Source organism: Poecilia reticulata, chromosome 2 (genome assembly GCF_904066995.2).
Source record: "Poecilia reticulata chromosome 2, P_reticulata-male-v2, whole genome shotgun sequence".
Classification (NCBI taxonomy): Eukaryota; Metazoa; Chordata; class Actinopteri; order Cyprinodontiformes; family Poeciliidae; genus Poecilia; species Poecilia reticulata.
Window position 1 is genome coordinate 1,109,560 of NC_088831.1, and position 20,861 is coordinate 1,130,420.

A 20,861-nucleotide genomic window follows, 5' to 3' on the forward strand; every position below is an offset into this window, starting at 1 on the left:
ATGTCTTCATTTCTGAAGTATAAAATATAAAGAATTGATTTTGCCAACAAATTGGTCCAAAATGAAACAGTAAAAGATAAACAGCTTTTCAGAATGTAGCACACCATATCTGATGGTTTGCGGTAGTTTGTCAGACGGGAATGCCAAAGTGTTGCGTGGAAATGTGAGGGGGCGGAACCACAGAGATGTTATAGTGTTGGAACGGAGAGCCGGACTCATTTCACCACCGCGCCGCGTTACGTCACACCGGCTGCAGGTTGCAGAATGTGGCTGCTGTCAGTGCTGGTTCCTCTCCTCAGGCTGTATCTGTGTGGAATCAAAGTTCTGCTCTACCAAATGTTCAACCGAACCTTTGAGATGCCAGGTCAGATCTAACCTCTGTTTGTCTTTCACGTTTGAACTGCAACAGAAAATGAACTTGTTGTTTTGACTGTTGTAGATGTTTAAGTTCTGAATGAACTTCTGTTTGTGCTTCTGTGTTGAGAACAGTAACAAATGATTACCCATCAACACCTGCAGAAATAAAACCTCTGGAGCTGCCACTGGGTGACAGGCAGGACTTCCTGCTTTACAGCATTAACATTATTACACTTTAAAATATAAATGTATATGTTCTGTAAAACTATAGATGAGAAACAATGGGCAGACTTTCTCACTTTAACTAATGAATCAGACTAAAATCATCCAAAATTGTTGTGACAATAATAAGAGTGGAGAATTTAGATTTTATTATTTGAATTTGGATGAGGAGAAAGTTGTCACGCGTCCCGGATGGAAACAAAGAAAGAACTGTTCTCTTTATCCCTTGCAGATCTTCACAAGAATGTTGGCAGCTGAATATGAATGGGGGAATTTTCCAACCGTATTACTGTCGTGTAAATTGGATAAAGATTTTAGTTTGATTCACGTTTTTGAGCTTGACTGTAAGGTTGGTGAATACACACAGATGATAAAACAACATGTTCATGTTCTGCTGTAAACTTACAGAGCATGTGATCCCACCATGCCGTTTCTTATCTGGGTTTCATCTTTCTAAAAGTTTTAATCCACCATAGAAATTGTAAGATGATCAAAACCACTGGATCAACCATTGGTGTTCCTTATACATTTCACAATCAGACAGAACAAGTGTGACATAGTGCAAGAACACAAAAAGCTTCTTACAAACAGATTTACCCTTTAGTGGTCAGTACGGGTTCCAACCTGATGCTACTGGTGTCCAGCTGTTTTTTAAAAATCTAGATAAAACTTTCTTTTGTCAACGTAACTTGGAGGGTGAGTGAGAAGTGTGCAGCTTCATCCCGATAAAATCCTGAACTTGTTTAGAATAAAGTGGATCTAAAACAGTTTTCTGCACTCTGTGATTTAACTCCATTTCTTTATCTAGAAATTAATAGCTTCTTCTCACATTCTTTTCTTAGCCTTACCCAAGCAAAAGGGAAGGGTTGCCATAGTGACTGGGGGTACCAGAGGAATGGGGTTTGAGACTGCAAGACACCTGGCAAGCCTGAGCATGCATGTCATCATAGGTAGGCTGCTGCCTCATTAATAAGATGTTCCTTTTGTCAGATCATTATGACTTTGACATGTTTTCCTTCTACTCTAATTCTTGCAAAGCAGAGGCAAGGAGATGACAGCAATGTGTGAATTTTTTTGTGACATCTGTTAAGTTATTTTTTAGTTTTGCATGCAATGGCCTGTCATTTAATACATGAATATGATCAGTTTGATGTCTCAGACAGAAGGGTCTAGTTAAAGTAAACCACATACTGGACATCAGCCCACCAAGCCTCTTTATGATCTCTATGATCTCCAGCTGGGAACGAGCCAGAAGAGGGCGCTGCAGCTGTTAGCAGGATAAATGAAGAATGCTATGAAGGAAAAGGTAATCAACTAAACTACAAATTGTAGTAAAAGATCTAGTGAAATATAATTTATTTGCATTATTTCTGTGATCTTAGCAATTTAAAGAATGCTGCATCCTTCTGAAAGACTTTACAATTTTGGACTTTTCAGAGTCTCTTAAATCTCTTTTGGCTAATTTTGACTGAGGAATAAAAGCTGCCTAATAATTATTCACACCTTCATGTAGGATGTTGATCCTCCCTCATTAAACAACTAAACACCAGCTGACATGTTTAAATTCAACAAGCACTTGAGTTTATACAGCTTGGAGTTGGAAAATATGTATAAAAATGATGATGTGGTCAAAACTAAAACTTGCCTAATAAATGTGCCCACAGTGTGGTGTCAGGCAGTGTGAAGGTTTCTCAGTGGTGTGTTCTGATGTGTCTTCATTCATCAGCTCCGTGTAAATCCAGTTATTGCTAGAATCATTTCTAGTCTGCATATTTAATCAGCTCCCCCATAGTGGATCAAACCTTCTGCTTGCTTAATAATTCTCTGATTTTTAAGAGTATTATTAATAATAACAGAAATTTCAGCCCAATTTCTGGGCTGAAATTGTGATTTCAGCCCAGAATGTTGTACTGGGAGCTCAGCTGTGTTCTGTCAGAACTGTGGTTGAGAACTGAAACGCATCTTTTCTGCTTCCAGCTGAGTTTGTCTTTGTGGACCTGACCTCCCTGAAATCAGTCAGGCGCTTTGTCCAGACGTTCAGAGACAGATCTCTGCCTCTGCATGTTCTCATTAACAATGGTAGGCTCCTCATATCTTCCATTAGATGGTCACCGTTAATGAAAGCAGATTCTTTGTTGTCTGACTCTAAAGACAGCTGTTCCACTTTGACGCAGCTGGAACCATGCTGGTTCCTGAGACACGGACAGAGGACGGCTTTGAATTCCACTTCTGCCTGAACTACTTGAGCCACTTCCTGCTGACCAACATGCTGCTGGACCTGCTGAAGGCGTCTGGAAGGCAGGGTCGCTGCTCAAGAATTGTCAACATGGCCTCTGCCACACACTACGCAGGAGAGATAAACCTGCAGGACCTGAACAAGACGTATGTGCAACCATGAAACCACCATAGACTCTCTGAGCAGGAAATTGATTGTTGTACATGATCTTGTTTTACTTCCTCTTTCCCAACAGAGTGGTCTACAGCTCCCATGGTGCCTACTGCCAAAGCAAGTTGGCCCTGGTCCTCTTCACCTACTACCTTCAAGAGCAGCTGACGGCTGGAGGATTCTCTGTCATTGTCAATGCTGTGGACCCTGGGATGGTGGACACGGCGCTGTACAATAACCTCTGGACATTAGCACAGATGATGAAGAAACCAGTGGCCAGTATTCTGTTCAGGGTATGTCTTTAAAACCTTAATCTAGCTTTGTCAAGACTAGTTTAGAACTGGTTGTACTGTTGTCCTCAGACTCCAGCAGAGGGGGCCTCCATATCGGTGTATGCTGCAGCTGCCTCTGAGATGGAAGGAGTGGGCGGCTGTTATCTGTACAACGGTCAGAAGACTCAGTCCTCTGATCTGTCCTACGACTCTGAGCTGCAGGCCAAGCTGTGGAAAAAGAGCTGTGAGCTTGTGGGACTCAAGGCCTGATACCTGGAGTACTTCCATTTCCACAATGTTCCTCATTTATTGATCATTCACAACTACTTCACCCAACCACGTTGAGGCACTGTGACGATTGTCGGACATGACACCAGGTGTGACTTTGATTGTTTTACCAAGTTGTTTTTGCCAATACAGACATGACTTCTACTTGTTCAGAAGAAAACATTTGATTTCTATAGCACTTTTTCAGCAACAAGGCATTTCAAAGTGTCCAGTCAAGTTAATTTGTCTGCAAAAGTAGTAGACCTAATTGTTTTATTCTTCTCATAGATGGCAGTATTTATTAAAGTTGGAAATGGCTAGCTTAGAAATCGGACCACGCCTTCTCCCTCCTGACGTGTTTGTTGATTTGATCAAATAATCAACTCTGCCTGAAGTCATGGCACAAGACTTATGAAATATGTCGTAAACGGCATTTCCCTTTAATGGTGTCGAAAATCTAGATGCTTATCAGTTTATTTGGTACATGGATGGCTACATTCTATTTGTCTTGAAGGTTACTAATGATTAGAAGCATACATTCTCTGCATAATACAATCTTTCATTGCATCTTCTTGCACCAAGAGCTGCCAGTCCTTTCAAGCAACACTTGCTATCCATCGCCACCTTGTTTCCTCATCAAAGGTTTATGATCAAATGAGAAGTTTGGTTTGCATCCTAGTCTGTGCAGCACCTGTGAGTATTGTACAGTGACATCAACTGTGCAATTTTTAAAAAAATTACTTTTCTGGACAATCTCTACAGGAGTCAACGTGCACATAAGTTGTTTTGATGTGCATCATGGCCAAGAGGACGGCATCTCATGCAAAGGGTCAAAAGATCAGAGTGAACTTCTGCCAGCTTTAACCTCTGTGGGGATTTTATGCTCAAGTCCTGTTTGATGTGACTCAAACAAGAAACATTATGCAGAGAAATCAGATATGTACTCTATTTTCACAAGCCAGCAATAATGCAGCCTCGTGACTTTAACTGACCTGACTTCCAGAGTGACTTGACCTTTCACTGTAAAACTCTTCAGTTACATACCACTGTGCTTCAGAAGCCTTTACAGCCTGTTTTATTCTTCTGAGGACAAGATCCTCATGCCGACTCAGTGGCTGAACGGTGAAGTTTCTGTGGTTAGAATGATGCTTTTTAAAGTTATGTGTATATCTGTAAAACCTGCTTCTTCTCCATCCAAACACTAGGGGGCAGCAGGATTTCTGTATTGCAATGTGAACATTTAAAAACTTAAACCAGACTCTGAAACAGTTAATGTTGACTAATAAAATAATATCAAACGGCTCCCTTTCAGCCCGTTAAGTGCCTTTTTTGTTATTGTTTGTATTTTTTAAAGTACATGAAAAGTGATCTAAATGTTTCTCCAGTTTTGCTTAAATCATGTAAGCGAAGCAGCAAGTGTGAACATTTAGGGTGTGAAGATGACTGCATCATGGTGTGGACAGAGAAGACTTTCTTTGTAATTCAACATCATTTGTTTGGAACCTTTTCTGTCTTCTTCATGTCATAGTGAAACATTTGACCAAAAACATTTATCAAAGGTCTTATATTTTCAGATTTCACACATTTTGTCCTGTTCCAACCACAAACCTAAATGGATTCCATGTGACAGACAGACCAACACAAAGATGTGCAGAATTGTCAAGTGGGAAAAAGTGGTTATGCTGTAAAAAACACACACACAATGAAAAGTGTTATTAATATTCAGGTAATATTCTGCTGCAGGTTTTTAATACGTGTCTCTTCCTGATTTGAGACAAACTGGCTGTTTCTGTTAGATATAATGAAGGAGATTCTTTAAACACAAGTTGATGTCCTTTTTGTCACGAGTAAAGCCATGACTTGCAATGCTGAAGAAAAACACAGCATACTTTTGCAAAGCATTGTATTACTACACAATCCTTTAATAAAGCATTTCTCCTTTAATAGACTTGCACTTTAAAATCTGTGTTTTTATTGAAAATAAGCAGCAAAGAATAAATTATGTATAGGAAATGTCTCACCAGTTGCTGTTAAGAGTTGAATACACTTCACCTCATCTGCTTATTTGTTTATATCACAAATAATATAAGAGATTCAAAAAAAATGATTAAATTGCATGTTACTACTCTTGCATGTTGATTGATGCCATGGTTTAGGACACAAGACATTTTCTAATCACGCTAAACCTGTTTAGCTTAACACTGCTTATAAGTAACTTTTTATGTTAACACTATTCAACTTAAAATCTAAATAATTGAACTATTATAAACTAAGTTGCAAACTGTTTAAATCTCCGTCTTTTGTGTGTGCATGTCTGAAAATGAAACATTTCAGCTTCACTCTGTTGTAATCTCAGGTTCCCCCACTAGATGTCAGTGTAGGACTATCACTTATTCATGTGACTATCAATATAGATATTATTCATCAGAATGTGATCTTCTTCAGTCTCAGCACTGATGTTCCACTGCTGTCCTACACTGACATCTAGTGGGGGAACCTGAGATTACAACAGAGTGAAGCTGAAATGTTTCATTCATTTTCATATATCATTTATGACAGCAGCAACTTAACTTGTAGAGAAGAAACACAACAGTAGAGTAGATTATTTTTGTTTTCAAATATATATTTTTAATCCAATAGATTTTCTTCAAAATCTCTTCTGAGATAACTCATAAATTCTTACCCCATTATACATTTTGATCTGTGCTCCCAAAAAGACACATACAGCCCTTATAAGCAGAATTGTAAAACACACTGTGCAAACAGAAGTTCGAGAGGGCAGCAGAACCCTTAAATCAGAAACATTCATAGCAGCTGATCCTGAACCTGAAGAGCCAAGTGTCTGATCCAGTTTATCACAGGTGGCGTCAAAATGTGTACAGTAAAGAAGTTTCTGTCTGAAAAATACAGTGTTTTTGTAGGCTGGTTGTGGAAAGTTCCAGCTGGTTGTGGAATGAGAAGTCAGTGCAGCGTGTGGGCGAGGCTGATCTCTGACATGACGCAGCATGTTGGTGAATGATGAATTTCTTCAAGTGGAGCTGTTAGCTCAGAGAAGGGCTGCGTCTCAGTGCACAACACCCACACACAACGGCGCCATGAAGACTGACGAATCCAACATAAAACCTGAAGTCCCCAGAAGTTCTGACTGCCGTTTGCTACAAGCATGTGGAAGAATGTGTTCTGCTCTGAGGAGAACAAAATGGAACTTTCTGGCCTATATGCAAAACACTGAGTGGAAAAAAAATAACCCTGGATACACTATGGTGAAACAAGGTGGTGGGGGCATCATGCTGGGTTATCTCACTACCTTCTGTCTCTATTTTCCCATGGAGGCACAAATAAAGATTATTCTTCTCTATTCACATCCAAAAACCAAGGATTGTGCTCAGAATATGACTGGCAGTAGGGCTGGGCAATATGACTGAAAAACATATAATATGAGTTTGATTGGTTTTTTGTTGTACATGTCCAAAATACTGCCAAACTGACCTGTCCTGCTTTGTCCACAATTTCCTCTTGAGCTGTTGTACTCATTTTGTCCTTTCAGAAAATGAGTCCTGGTGAAGCACAGCCCCTTGTTTGTCTATGCTTTGCTGCGTACAGATGCTGTAGACTCTCCGCTATTGAGAAACAATTACTTCCTGTAGGTGTGGGCTCTGTTGAAGTTTGAAACTTTACCCAATTACAAACGTTTTGCCATGACATATATAATGCACCAGTTCAAAGCGTCAGAAATTGCAAACAACCTCCACGACCACTGCTAAAGCTACAGCCAGAATACAGAGAAATGTTGACATCTTTCACATTTTCTCCTGTTCACTGATTGGTCTGGTAGAAATTCTACTGAAGGAATCCAAGTGAATGAGAGAAAGCCCAAACTGTCTGTAAAGTGAGAATTGAGCAGAATTGCACAGGAAGGCAAAGGCCAGGCTAGAGGCCCAGTGGCAAAACAACAAACTGCTGCTGCACAAATTACTCAGCAAGTTATTGCTAGCTTACCAATGAATGAATCGTTGACCAGCTAACGCCTTTCCTTAGCCTACATCCCCCAGAATGCATTGCGGTTCTAACTTGTTCATTGAAACTATTGGAATATTCTGTTGAATGTATTTTCTATTGATATTGAGCATCTGTTTATCACAATTTGTATTGTTAATGATTTATTGCCCAGACAAACAGGACACTGTACATTAACTGAAACTGTGTCCTGTACCTTACAACTTTTTTACAACTAATTTCTGTAAACAAACATGAGCCTCTCTAAATCTAAAGCATTAGCTGTGAACCAACTTTTCTTTGGCCTAACTTTGGTCAGTTCAGGTTACAAATGTGCAGGGACACAGAACAGCGTTACCTAACACGTCAGTGCCATGAAATCCAGATTAGCCCTGGTGGCTCCTGCTCCAGGCTGTCAGCTGAGGACGGATAAAAGGAAGCAGGCCAACCCAGAGCCGGGTCAGGATGTCACAACTGCTTAATCTGGATTAGTTTTTCAGCTTCTTACGGGTCACTTAAACTTTGGACCGTAATTAAGCAAAACCAGTTAGGACAAAACAGAAAACCCCCATCATAAACTGGTTTATATAAAATTATAGGATTGAGTTTCATTTGTGTATTTATTTAGTCAGGCTATCTGCTCTGTTGAAGTCTGCAGTCAGTTGCTCAACTGCAATGCCATCTTAAAGAGGTGACAAGTGGTGCTTCCTGCTTTTCACAGCTGGAAATATTTCTATGCAGATGAATCAGATTTTGTTGTATGCAAGGGAGAAATCAGAAGCCTTCTTTCAGCCAGCTGACCAGCAGTGTGAAGCATCAAGGAGTGAGGGAATCAAAGATACCTGCAAACATGATTAAGCAAAATCCATCAGAAGCATCATGTAGCAGACTTGGGCTCAATCGAGGAAATGAGTTCTAGGTCTGGACCTGGAGGGTTTCTCCTCAGATTCATCCAGCTCCCGTTTATCCCGGAAAGAAGTGCTGTGAACGAGCTGGGACGCCCTCTGGCGTATCTTCTGCAGGTTGGGCTTCATCCTGCTAAGCGAAGACCTCCTCCGGACGGGTTTGCTCCTGAGGTGGTCCTCGCCCCCCGTAAGGTCGCTGTCTCTGAGGCTGAGCTGGTGGATGGGTTTCAGGTTGTTCTGAAGGACTTTGGAGAACCTCCAGCGACCTCCAACCCTAGGCTCTGCACCTTTGGATTCAGTGAGCTCATATGCTCCTATGATGTCTCTAATGTCCACACTCACGTTGTTGGTGAGGTAGTGACAGGCCTTCCTCCCACTGTAGTCCCTGATTTCCACGTCTGCGTTGTAAGCCCCCACCAGGAGCTTCAGCACCTCCATGTGGCTGTGGATGGCAGCTATGTGCAGCGGCGTGTAGCCCATGTTGGAGCGAACATCCACGCTAATGGGAAGGTTGTGATGTTTGGCAAAGTTGATGATCAGAGCAATCAGCTCTTGCTTGCCATGCTTAGCAGCCCAGTGCAGGCAGGTGAAACCAGTGACAAAGTCCTTCTTCAGGACCAGGTTGGGTTCATTGCTGAGGAGGGCGTGGAGGCTGTCCCACTCTGCATCCGAGGCGCACATCATCCACTCGTGTTCCGCAGGGTCCAGGGTGACGGAGGTCCTGTCCACGTCCAGGCTGGCAGAGCCCAGCGAGGCCGAGTCACCTTCACTCCTGGTGGTGAGGCAGACGGGGCTGCGGAGTTCTATACTGTTCCTCACTTCAGGAGAACTGTTCATCATCACTTGGATGAAGTGCTTCCGGCTGCCCTTCGGACTGCAGCTGTCCTCGCTGCCAGACAAGCTGCTGCGTTCATCCTCCTTCTCTTCCGAGTCCTGCTTGGTGGAGAGGAACCTCTGCTTAGGTTGTTGCTCTTCCTCTCTCAGGCCCTCAGGCGTCCAGTCGGTGTGTACGTCAGCTGCAGTTGCAGAACACTCAGGCCCAGGCAGGATGAAGACAGATCCGTCCACAGGGAGCGGCGAAGCCTGAATCACTGTGATTTGTGGAATGGCAAGTTTCGCGACCTTTTCCTTCCTGGAGTCCTTCCTCTGCGCACTGAAGCTCCCAGAGTTTCCCATGTGAGCTGAGCTGCCGGCCACTTCATCCAGAGCACCAAGCAAACCCTGCTGTCCACAGTCCTGCTCCGGTTTGTCCGGTTGGTCTCTCTCTGCAGTGATAATATGCGGAACTCTCCTCCAGTCATTTCCGTAACATGAGTCGCGCGCTGATTTGTGCTGTACCTGAGCGCTCGCGGCTGCGTCATCGCGGCTCACCTGGTCGTCAGGTGAGGGGGACGCAGGACAGAAACGGAACTGTCTCCTCAGACAGACATGTTTGACTCCGCTGTCTGTCTTCACGAAAGCCACGCTGTCCACGCAAGTCTTAAAGATGCTGCGGACAGCAGCCCTGCTGTGCGGCTCCTGTGGGAACTCGGCTTTAAAACGCTCCAGGAGCTCCGGGCTCGGGACGGTTCCTCCTCTCTGCCTCAGAAAGTCCGCTATGGAGTCCTGGCTGAAGCCGCTGGCCATGAGGAACACATTCCCTGGAGCACAACAGACTGAGAACACCCTGACAGAATCAAACCGATCCTCCAGGCAGCAGAGCAGAAAGCAGCATTTTATCCCCAGCGTTCTCCGCCTCCTAGCAACGGGAGACTTCCGGTCTGGGCCTTATACGGTCAAAAGCAGTTTCCCAATAACAAACTCAAAAATTACTGTGAACTCATTTCGAGGGATGGTTTTTATCTTCAAAAATTGCTTTAGTTTTACTCCTGAAATAAATCAAAATAAGGACAACGTGTGTGTTCATTTACCTCCTAATGTCTACCAAAAGCCTTCCATGTTATTTAGTCTACATTATATTTATTCTAGCACTTAATAGTTTGTTTCGAAATCAATAAGAGAAGTAGAAAACTGTTGGTCTTGCTACCAAAACCTAAAAAAATAAGTTTTATTCTAAAGCTACTGGACGTCTAAAATGTTGATGACCTCATTTTAGAATAGATTATTATAGTTTTCACTTAATTTATGTACTGAAACAGAAACAGTTTAATTTTCTGTTTCTGATCGAAAACATATCCTGGTCAGCTCCAACCCAATCCAATACAACTTTATTTATAAAACACTTTATGTATAAAATTAGTTTGTAAAATTAGATGAATAAAATAAACACATTAAAAACATAATGGACAAAAGTTGCAAACAACTATATGACATAAAAATAACAAAAAACAGAAATAATTAAAATTAACATCTTAAAGTGTGTCAAATGTCAAGATGAAAAGATTGACTTAATATTTAGGAAGGTAAGTGCTGATGCAGGCTTTAACGACATCAAGGCATTAATGTCTTAATTAAGACATTAAAGCCTGGGCAGAGTATGTGCCTTTTATTTATTTATTTTAGTATAGACCTGAGAGCTGCATACAAATGAAAAACAATTCCATGTCTTCCAAGTTTAAAGCCAATACAAGGAAAAGAGAAGGTGGCCTAGAACTGGAGAACCATCCACAAAGTGGACAGTCATTTTGGACATGAAGCTGAGCCTTATTCCAGTTCAGTAGATAACATCAGTGGTTGTAGCAGCTGTTTGTTGTGGGGAAACATGGCTGGTTGCTCTGCAGCAACCAGTCATGCTTGCAGGGAGTATTTACATGCAGACAGGGTGTGTTAGCGTTCCTCCTGACAGACCTGTGAATCAGTCTTTAGTGGCAGGAAGTCCAGCTGGTCCAGTTCTACACCAAACTGCTTCTCCTCCTGGTGGAGCTGAACAATTTTTACAACATTGCTGTTGATTGTCAAAGAACTTTGAAGATATAATTTCCATCTTAGACGTTTTCTAATTTAGGTTTTCACAATGACTGCCGAGGTGAAAAAAAAGTATAATATACTTCAAACATACTTACATTTGTGAAAGTACACTTTAAGAATACTAATTATTAAGTGTTCTACCTATATCTGAAGTATACTAAAAATACACTTGTACCAATTTCGAAATTAATACTGTAAGCACACTTAAACATAATTGTACCAAAATACACTTTTAATGTATTAAATAAAAGTATACTTTAAGTGAACAAAATATGAATATGTATGAATTTTTAAGTGCCTTAATAATCTTTTACTATTTATTAAAATTGCATACAATAAAAAATGATAATCATGATGTAATTTTTAAGAAAGAATAAATCAATTTTCAGATGTGTGATGTAAAACCTTATAATCAACGGCATTAGCTCCAGTTCATACTCCAGACCAGATGGTGGCGGTATTGCACATTTTCATTTATTTAAAAAACGCCACAAAGAGAAGAAAAACTTGAACGCAGGGAAGATAACAGATGCTGTTTAAATTAGCTATTTTTACTCGCATAATATTGCCTAAAAAGTAGAGAGGGCCTTGACAATAGTTACTAATTTTGGTAAATTCAAGCTGGTGACGTCCTAGTCAGAGTTAGACGACAACACAACGGGACAACAACGAATGGAAATGAAATGTGTGTCACAAACGGAACCCGGAGGGACGAACTCTGCTAAGTGTTGCTAGCTGGTGGTAAGTTTGCTTATTAATTATATTAATTTAATTATAAACAGTGCAGTAAAGATATATAACTTACATTGGTTTCATAAATTATTTTATCAATTTTATTGTGACTTATGATTACTATAGCAATCATTCAGCTTCATGTTATAACTGCATGGAGGCTGTTTGTTGCGACTTATACTTTAATTCATAAACTAACCTGGTTTTAATTAAGCTCCATAAGACAGAGAGACTTTGATATTGTGAGGTTGTTGTTCTAACTCGTTCATCAATGATTTTATCTTCAACATATATTTGCAGTCTAAGCAAATGGAGATGAAAGAGGAAGCCAGAGAAATCAGGTGTTAGGAAACATAAAGACTTTCTGTCTCAGAAGAAGCTTTGACTCCACCAGGTCACCAACCAGCTCTGAGGATGAACCTTCACATCGTCTTCATGATGTAAGTTTGTTGTTTCAATGAGGAGCCAGCTACATTTTCAACAACAAAAACTGCTGTGTTACCAAAACTAAGTGCTTAATAAACATGATTTGATTTAAAGATAACTGGACAGAATTTATTCTCCTTTACATTTATCTTTCATTTTTTTATTTGTTGTTGTCTTTCATGGCACTGTGATGGACTTGTGACCTGTCCAGGGTGACTTACTTTGTCTCTTCCCATAAAATGTGTTATTACTGATAAATGCCATTTTTATGAATTAGAAAAAGATACTACAAAAGTCCCACCCCTTCACATGTGGTATCATTGAAAAGCCCTAAATGCCTCCAGATACCAAAAGGAATTAATTCAGTAGAATGCAGAGAGGGGGGGAGATATTCACATTTAGAAATGTCCTCTACAGAGGACAAAAATGAACTACTGGTAGTCAGGAGGATATAGAGTAAAATGACGTAAGAACATGGTTGGAACACACGTTTATAAACTTGCTTTTGAGATTTTTTCATCATTTCATCACTGAAATGACTAAAAGTTAATTCCATGTTTTTCCAGCCACTCTAAATAAAGTGTTTTTGAGCTGAAGCTCATCTTATGGACTTATTTACATTAATTTAACTTAATTCTTTTGCTATGCCAACTTACTTTTTTGTGTTCATTTAACTCAAAACTTACTCTAAAAAGAAAATAGTTGAACCAACTTAATTGAATTGCTTCAATTGCTTCCATAGGTAACAAGCAATTCAATTAAGTTTATCCAACTTAATTTAAGTTTAACCAATTCAATATATTCTAATCATCCAACTTAATTTGTTAATTTTACCAAATTTATTAAGTATGTTTAAGGTAACAGATTTAAGTCACTCTTACTCAAATCATTTATTTTCTTTTAATAAACATTTAAAATCTCTTTGACTTAATTCTTCAGAAAGTCAACTCAAACTTTTAAGTAGCTGCAAACTAAATATTTTTGGCTTTGGGCGAACTTCTTAGTTTGCAGTCTAAAACTCTTTTTACAGTGTCCTCTATACTCTAATACTCTAATTTAAAAATTACAAATCTTTTCCTTAAAGGACCTTTTTACTTTGACTTGAAATAATTAAGTTCAATACCATATTTGTATCCCACATCTGACCATGACTCAAGCTGACCAGAGACAGATTCAATGGTAGAGACTGTGGCTCTGTGGGTAGAGTAGTCGTCTTGTGATCACAAGGTTGTAGGTTCAATTCCAGCTTCCTCCTGAAACATATGGATATTGTTGTGTGAATGGGACTCTAATGTGAAGTGCTTTGAGTAGTCAAAGTGACTGGAAAAGTACTGTGTAAGTTCAGACCATTTTTTGAAGTAAACTAAATGATTTTAGTAAGACTGACTTAAATCTGTTATCTTAAACATACTTAATACATTTGTTTAAAAAATTAGCAAATTGAGTTGGACGATTAGAATATATTGAATTGGTTAAACTTAATAAATTAAGTTGGATAAACTTAATTGAATTGCTTGTTACCCCATAGAAGCAATTCAATTAAGTTGGTTCGACTTTTTCTTTTTAGAGTGTATGGTGCAATCCTGGCAGGATTGTATGAGAGAGGTTACACAGTCATTCACAGGAATTTAATCCTGTAATTTCCACTGTACAGATCTAGTTTCTGGGAAAGGTGGATCAGGCAATTCCTGTTGAAGAATCTGAAACTAAACATTTTCAGTTGGATCTCTGCTTTATTTTAGGCACATGGTCGTTGTGTGCTGCCATCTGATGGTGACAAACATACTACTAAGCTCAGTGGACGGTTCTGCAGCCATCAATGTCTGAAACTTGATGGCCGCAGTTGTGATGGCAACATAGTAAGTAAATGTAAGCAGTATACGTCCAGTGGAGAAAGGAGGATCACTGAGCCGTCTGTTTCAGAGACTGCAGAGCAGGAAGTATGTCGTCCAGGTGACTCACACCTGCAACACACAGAGAGCCATGTCAGCAGATCATGCAGAGGAAAGGAGACCATGTAGTCATTTTAAACTTTGACTGGAGTAAAGCAAAGATACCAAGTAGCTTTAAGATTTCTGTCACGAGGTTGTGGAAAGCAGGGAAAAACTCATCATGTTGCTTCACTTTGATAATGATGCTGAAAAACAAAGCAGACAACAGAAAAGCAGCTTCATGAAGACCAGCACAGAACACGTAACAAGAAAAAACAAAGTGCTGCTGGTGGGATACTGAACCTGTCAATGTCTGCCCGACCCAATCCTGGATCCAAGGAGACCAGTCTGGAGACCTGGTCCACAACTTCAGTAGGAGAAGCTTTGCTGTCTAACATCCCATGGAAAGGTTAGCGAGGCTTTACGTGAAACATGGACAACTGAAGTGAATTTTTCAAAGTCACCTAGGTCCAGAACATTTTGGAGGTTCCTCATGGTGTTGGTCATCTCTCCCAGTCGGGTGTAGACCTCGTTCATTCGAGGGTAAACTCCGCTGAGGGAGGGAACGTCAAACAGTTTCTGGAAGTGAGCCACCATGGAAGCCAAGGTGTATCGAGTGGGACTCCTGAGCTTCTGGCAGGACAAGCATGAAGACTTCAGCACCAGGAACAAAAAGCTGAGTTTTAATCTCAGAAAAGTACAGATTAACCTGTTTATCGTCAGAAGAGGCATTCTCCAGCAGTGCCTCCACCAGCAGCATCATGTCCTCCACCTTAAGTGTTTTTGCATCAGCATCACAGGGATGCAGTGGCATCAGTGTGGCACTCAGTTTATTCAGTCGGCTTTGAAGATCCTGAACACAGAAACACTCTGGTCAGAGCAGCTTCCAGCACTGAGTCAACACCGAGGCTGTCTGAGTATTTACCCTGAACATGAGGAGCTGCTGGGACCACTGCTCCAGAGTGGGAAGGACAACCTGGAATTCTGCTTCCTCCGATTCTCTGGGCCAGCGTTGGTACTGCTGCAGCCTGGGATTGATAACGAGTGTGTTGATCTCAGTCAACAGCTGAAGAGCAGAAAAATTGGAACAAAGCGTTGACAGACAGGAAATTACCACAAACTAATCTGCTCAGAGGAAAGCTGACTTACGTGGTGATACTGGACCCGTTGCCTGGAGGTTTTGGACTGGTCCATGGTGTTCCCAGTGAGGTCACTTCTACATCTAATCAGTGCAAAAAAGCAGATTGCTTCAAAACAAAACTACTTCCTGTTTCAGTACTGAGCTTTAGATAAATCCATTTTGAATCAATCAACCGTTGCAGTTCCATAGAGCTTATTTAATATATAGACAATGTAGCTTGGAAAGCTGAAATACCTAGGCGCAATGCTCCTTATGCTATTGGCTGGCATTTGCAAAGCAGCTAATCCAGAAGCATCATTTATTTTCCTTGGCACTGATTGGCAGAGATAACGAAGCCCGTAGTGGTAGCTTCTGCTGTCAAGCCAAGTATTCATATGCAAAGTTGTGTGTGTTCGTGTGTTTATTTGTTGCTTGAACTATTGAAATAGATATTCATAAATGTGATTCCTCACTTCTCAATAGTGTAAAACCTTTACATGACCCATTTGACCTATTAAGGTATTATTCCACCCTATTTAGAGATATCCATCTTATCTGGTGTCTCTTTTCTTGGCCTAAACTCACAAACAGTCACATGAAGTCTAGTTCAAAACCATCTTTGGTGACAAACACACCTTGTGTCCAGTTCTGTCTTGAGCCGTTGCACCTCTTCCTCCAACTCCTGTATGCGAGAGCTGCCTTCCTTCTGCTGGTCCTGATGTGTCTGGGCACAAGCCCAGGAATCAGACCTGCTTTCAGAACACAACCTGAACACAACAGGAACGGCTTAGAGAAATACCTTGAGGATGGTTTTGAAAGAAGGGGAGACGGAGGCAGAGGTCCTCTTTGTAGCTTGATCCAAATGTTTGGACTGCTGTAATCGACTCTGTCGAGTCAGTCGCTGTTCCTCTTCTTTGACAGTCAAATACAGTTTCTTCCTGAGCTGGGCTGTTTCTTCCTCCAGACTGACTACCTTCTTCTCCAGTAACAGATATCTCCTCTAAAAACAAACAGTGGTGTCATCCCAACTGCCAACTCTCACTCTAAATGAAAAGATGACTTTGGACGTGTGAGTAGACCTGTCACATCAATTAACTGCATGATAAATTAAAACGAGCTCAATAATTTCCATTTTCATAATTTATCCATTTTCTCTTGTGTCTCTCTTTCTACCAAAACTGGATAACAAAAGCCTTAACTAACCTTTTTTCGAAGCACAATTTTGCTTGCAAAGACTTCATAATTCATTTGATTTGTTGTTTCTTTTGTTTATTTATTTTGGATATTTGAAAATACTTCCAGTTTCAGTGTTAAATGTTGATTAGAATTTAAAGTTTATTTATCTTCAAAAGGCATTCTTGCATTATTATGCTATTGCAATAATATTACTTCAAAATGGCCTCAAAACAACAATATCATCATTTATCGCAAAAGCATCTGGGACAACTTAAAGTCCAGCAAAATGTTTTATTGTGACAGACCTAATTCTGTGCAAAAGTTCAGTTTTGTTTCATCAGCTCTGCTCGTCAGTTCATACTGTTTTATGTAATTATCACATTTTCTGAGACGCAGAACTTTGAGTTTTCTTTCTTTGCAACTAGTCTTAACCGTCAAAATTACAAGAAATACAAAATTCAAATATGTCACTGTGTGGAATTTCTCTATATAACTTTCTGAATGACAGAAAATCTTTAACTTTTTTCTATTTTTTTTAACGTATTCTGTTTTTTATACATACATTTTTTTATACATACATTTATAAAAGTTTCTTTAAATACTTGGACATAGGCAACGGAGATATTTTCTGGCCAACAGCCAACATTTAAGTGCCAGGGAAGAACAAAAACTCAGTAAACCATCTTAGCCTCTTTGTTTTCCTTCTGCAGCTGCTGGGCCGCCTTCCCCAGGCAGCGCTCCTCCAGGTGCTGAACTCTGCTCTTCACCTCATCCAGCAGCCCCTGCAGCTCAGCAGCTCGTTGGGACTGCTGAGCTGCATGACTCATGTGCTTCTGTACCTCCTCTCTGACAACACACATACAGAAAAGTGTCACTTAGTTTGCTCTGTAATGTCCACATATCTTCAAATATTGACATAGTTCTAATCAAGAGGAAATTAAATATCTGACAGATTATTAGATTTAGAGTCAGAGATGGTTGCATTGAAGGTTACATAGAATATGTATGATTTCCATGGTCACCAGTCAGGGGCCCTCAGATGCTGATGAGATTGGGTGACAGGAGGCCAGGTGGTCCACACAGAACCAGATCCATTATTAAAGAGCCAGAGCTTGATACGACACTAAGCCTGCTGTTTGTTCTCCAGCAGGATGAAATCTGCCAACCACGCTGATGGTTTCAGTTACTTCATATTGTAGATTAAATATTGGTGAAGAAATAAAGACACAAAAATATTTTTTGTGCCCATTAGATTTCTAAACCTCATGCTGTGGTACCCGGCTGAATCATCTACTCTGAAGCAAGGTATTGCCATCAAATTCAAGACAAAATATAGATTATCTGTATACTCTGAAAAAATACAGCTTATTTAAATACAAATTCTACTTATTGGATTTCAAAGCTGTGCTTTCTCACAAGTCCTGCCAGAAATTGCAAATATAATGCCTAATAAAGGTAGTACATTGGCACAACTTGTTTCACGGTGTGTTTGAGGGCATCTGTTCAAACATGGTGCCAATCTCTGCAGCTCCTCCAGAGTTACCAGTGCTCTTCTGATTAAATTCAAAAATACCTGATTTATCTGAAAGGGAAATTAAATATTACCGCAACTCAAATTCAAGTGTCTTCAAAGAGTTGTTATGGATATTCATGCTGTGAGCAAAAGGAATCTCCAGTAGCAGTCGGTCAACAAATCTCAAGAAGTTTCTGACTGAAGACTTCTTTTTTTGGTTCAGCTAGGGTTTTGTCCTGTAGTTGAGATGTTATTTGAGCTTTTGAGATTCTAATCAGTGGCTCCCAGTTGGAAAACCCCCCCCAAAAACACAATGTTGCCATGGTTATGCATCATAGCAACTGTCCTAAAGTACAAAAATAAAAAACATAAAACACCGGAAGGAATCATTTTTGTGAATTGTCCAAACATTCAATGTTTGAAAAATTCACAAAAATGATTGGAACAAATTGTACTCACACATGCCGCTGCCACAGTTAGTAGTGAATCACCCAACATGGTGATTTGAGTAACACGTACTTGAGCTGGTTGTTAGACTTGACAACCTCCTGGATGAGCGTCTGTCTCCTCTCAGAGTCCATCAGCATCATCCTCAGAGTCATTCTCAACTCATTTGCTGACTTCTTGTCCAGCAGGACCAAATCTGTGGGACACATGCAAGTCCCATCATCAAGAAATGTGAAAATAAAAACCACATCAGACATTGCAGCTGTGAAACATCCATTTCAGAAACAAATCTCCTCACCTGTGAGGTTCCTATTCTCCACAGGGTCTGCAAAGAACACAGGTTTAAAGCCGTGATGCTGCAGCAGTTTATTCACGTCATCCCATTCTACCTGCTCCTGCTGCAACACACAGCCACAATCAGCTTCAGTCAAACCTGCTCCACATACATAATGAAGATTTAAGTGGTACCTGAAACTGTCCATAGGTCCACAGATAAACATAAGTCTTATTTGTAATGCATGAAAAATGCATTGTTCTGGCTTCTGTACCCATTCTTAAGCAGTATGTAGTTGTTATCAGTTTAACTCCTAAGTAAATGTGTTCCAAAGTGTGCAGGAGCTGACCCTCCTGTCAGTGATCCTATCTCTGAGAGCAGAGGTCGCTATTACAACTCAACAATGAAGGAAAGGCGATCCACCAGGGGAGGGGCCCTCCACTTCACACACACACACACACACACACACACACACACACACACACACACACACACACACACACACACACACACACACACACACACACTAAAAGGTGAGGAGGAGTCTTACCGGCTTCATCTTCTTTACATCACTGCAGGAAACAAAGCAAAACCAGCTGGGTCAATACCACCCAGCAGTAAGTGATGCCTTCAAGTGTAATGAGTTCACACCTATTTTTTACATGGTGCCACTCTAGAAGAAAAACTCCCAACTCTTGGAATGAACCCCTCCAGATCACATTTTAAACAGTCACTCTTATCAGTTTACCTGATACCATTTACAGTTGACTTATAAGCTGAATTTTACGGTCATCCCTTTAATGACCTTTTTACTAATACATTTTAGGTTTTAACCGTCTTAAAAGAGTGAAACAGACCTTAAATGCGACGCTACCTCCATCTTCTTGGCACTGCGTCTCGTGAGTTAAGCTAGCTAAAGGAAAACCGAACAGAATAGCATCTGTAGCTAACAACAAAACAGCGCATTAAGATATATAATAATGACAAAACATTTATAAATACAAAAAGCCATAAATTACCTTGCCAACCAACTCCGTACAAACCTGCTGCAAACAGCAGCGCGCTTCCGCAGTTCAAACTGTGCGTCCTGACGCAGTTATTAAACAAAAGGACTTTAACCAATCAACAGAACAGCTCTTTATTGCCCCACGACCACAAGATGGCGGTAACATGTCAGTTAAACTAGTCCCAATGACGGATCACTGGGTTATTTTACCGGCTTCATCTTCTTTATGTTCCTGAAGGAAACAAAGCAGAAGCTGCTGGGTCAATACCGCAGCCCTCTTAGCGGCAATAAGTGATGCTTTCAAGTGTAATGACAAAAACACACTTATGGAAGATCTGGAACAAATTTGTTTCAATAATAGAACGAATATTATATATTATTATTTACAGAGATGAACACCTCTGGTTGATATTACAGTTGAGGAAAATATCAAGGTGCTATAATAAAATGATCTCCCTCTACATGATGGCTGACCTTTCTTGTCTCCAGTATCTCTTATGTCAGTAAAGTGATGTGCTCAGCAGAGGGATTAGTGTATCCATAGAGTCAGAAAGCAAAGGTCATTGTCATTTATTAATGGATAGATGAGAGCAAAGAGTCTGGCCACTCACTGTGTCCCTGCATGAATCCACTCCACTGAGCAGAAAATTAAAATGGAAATTTAAGCCTTCACATAGTCAAGGATTCCGTTGACGTGTGCTGTATGATTTTATGATTTGTGGTAACTGCTTACATCACCTTGATGCAGCCTGGACCACCCAACTTACTGACACTTCAACCTAGAACCGTTAAAAAGTGCACATTTCTATTTGGCTCTCTGTGTGATTCATGTGTAAAACCATCTACAGACTGAAGGGTTTTTTCCTTCCTTCATTGAAAAAATGTTCATGTTCAGTTAGATTTAATGGAGAACATCAGTTTCAA

At 40.4% G+C, this 20,861-nt stretch overlaps 3 protein-coding genes and 1 long non-coding RNA gene across 8 annotated transcripts; 2 read left to right on the forward strand and 2 right to left on the reverse strand.

Annotated features, from left to right (window-relative positions):
* The first annotated feature begins 210 nt into the window (after positions 1–210).
* On the forward strand, positions 211–5,452 carry dhrsx (dehydrogenase/reductase (SDR family) X-linked). The gene is made up of 7 exons (XM_008430395.2): positions 211–364; positions 1,422–1,529; positions 1,817–1,885; positions 2,557–2,658; positions 2,754–2,961; positions 3,051–3,258; positions 3,328–5,452. The coding sequence occupies exons 1-7, from the start codon at positions 265–267 to the stop codon at positions 3,505–3,507; spliced, it is 975 nt and encodes a 324-aa protein (XP_008428617.1). The 5' UTR covers positions 211–264; the 3' UTR covers positions 3,508–5,452.
* Positions 5,453–8,101: 2,649 nt separating this feature from the next.
* On the reverse strand, positions 8,102–10,133 carry LOC103477522 (ankyrin repeat domain-containing protein SOWAHC-like). The gene is made up of 2 exons (XM_008430682.3): positions 8,428–10,133; positions 8,102–8,342 (listed from the first exon to the last, which is right to left on the reverse strand). Exons 1-2 carry the CDS (start codon positions 10,029–10,031, stop codon positions 8,333–8,335), a joined length of 1,614 nt encoding a protein of 537 aa, XP_008428904.1. The 5' UTR covers positions 10,032–10,133; the 3' UTR covers positions 8,102–8,332.
* Positions 10,134–11,716: 1,583 nt separating this feature from the next.
* LOC145554511 (uncharacterized) lies at positions 11,717–12,588 on the forward strand. Its single transcript, XR_014090473.1, has 2 exons — positions 11,717–12,053; positions 12,345–12,588. It is a non-coding gene; the product is annotated as an uncharacterized LOC145554511 (long non-coding RNA).
* A 1,595-nt stretch (positions 12,589–14,183) lies between these two features.
* cep70 (centrosomal protein 70) lies at positions 14,184–20,127 on the reverse strand. 5 transcript variants are annotated; one of them, XM_017308060.2, is made up of 15 exons: positions 19,951–20,127; positions 19,789–19,844; positions 19,482–19,503; positions 18,956–19,055; positions 18,730–18,853; positions 17,378–17,543; positions 16,321–16,521; positions 16,157–16,245; positions 15,551–15,623; positions 15,327–15,467; positions 15,111–15,254; positions 14,866–15,031; positions 14,705–14,792; positions 14,528–14,607; positions 14,184–14,434 (listed from the first exon to the last, which is right to left on the reverse strand). In XM_017308060.2, exons 2-15 carry the CDS (start codon positions 19,809–19,811, stop codon positions 14,373–14,375), a joined length of 1,479 nt encoding a protein of 492 aa, XP_017163549.1. In that variant the 5' UTR covers positions 19,812–19,844; positions 19,951–20,127; the 3' UTR covers positions 14,184–14,372. The 5 variants fall into 5 exon arrangements, with proteins under 5 accessions (XP_017163549.1, XP_017163551.1, XP_017163546.1 ...); XM_017308062.2 differs by having other exon boundaries at positions 14,866–15,034; positions 16,157–16,236; positions 19,951–20,118; XM_017308057.2 differs by having other exon boundaries at positions 14,866–15,034; positions 19,951–20,117.
* Between the last annotated feature and the right edge of the window lie 734 nt (positions 20,128–20,861).

Coding starts and splice junctions, on each gene's coding strand:
- dhrsx (XM_008430395.2), top strand. CDS start 265: ATGTGGCTGCTGTCAGTGCTGGTTCCTCTCCTCAGGCTGTATCTGTGT. Junction 1,530..1,816: donor GAGCATGCATGTCATCATAG/GTAGGCTGCTGC, acceptor TATGATCTCCAG/CTGGGAACGAGCCAGAAGAG. Junction 2,659..2,753: donor GCATGTTCTCATTAACAATG/GTAGGCTCCTCA, acceptor ACTTTGACGCAG/CTGGAACCATGCTGGTTCCT.
- LOC103477522 (XM_008430682.3), bottom strand. CDS start 10,031: ATGGCCAGCGGCTTCAGCCAGGACTCCATAGCGGACTTTCTGAGGCAG.
- cep70 (XM_017308057.2), bottom strand. CDS start 19,811: ATGGAGGTAGCGTCGCATTTAAG. Junction 15,255..15,326: donor AGCAGCTCCTCATGTTCAGG/GTAAATACTCAG, acceptor TTCTGTGTTCAG/GATCTTCAAAGCCGACTGAA. Junction 14,435..14,527: donor AGAAATCTTAAAGCTACTTG/GTATCTTTGCTT, acceptor TGTGTGTTGCAG/GTGTGAGTCACCTGGACGAC.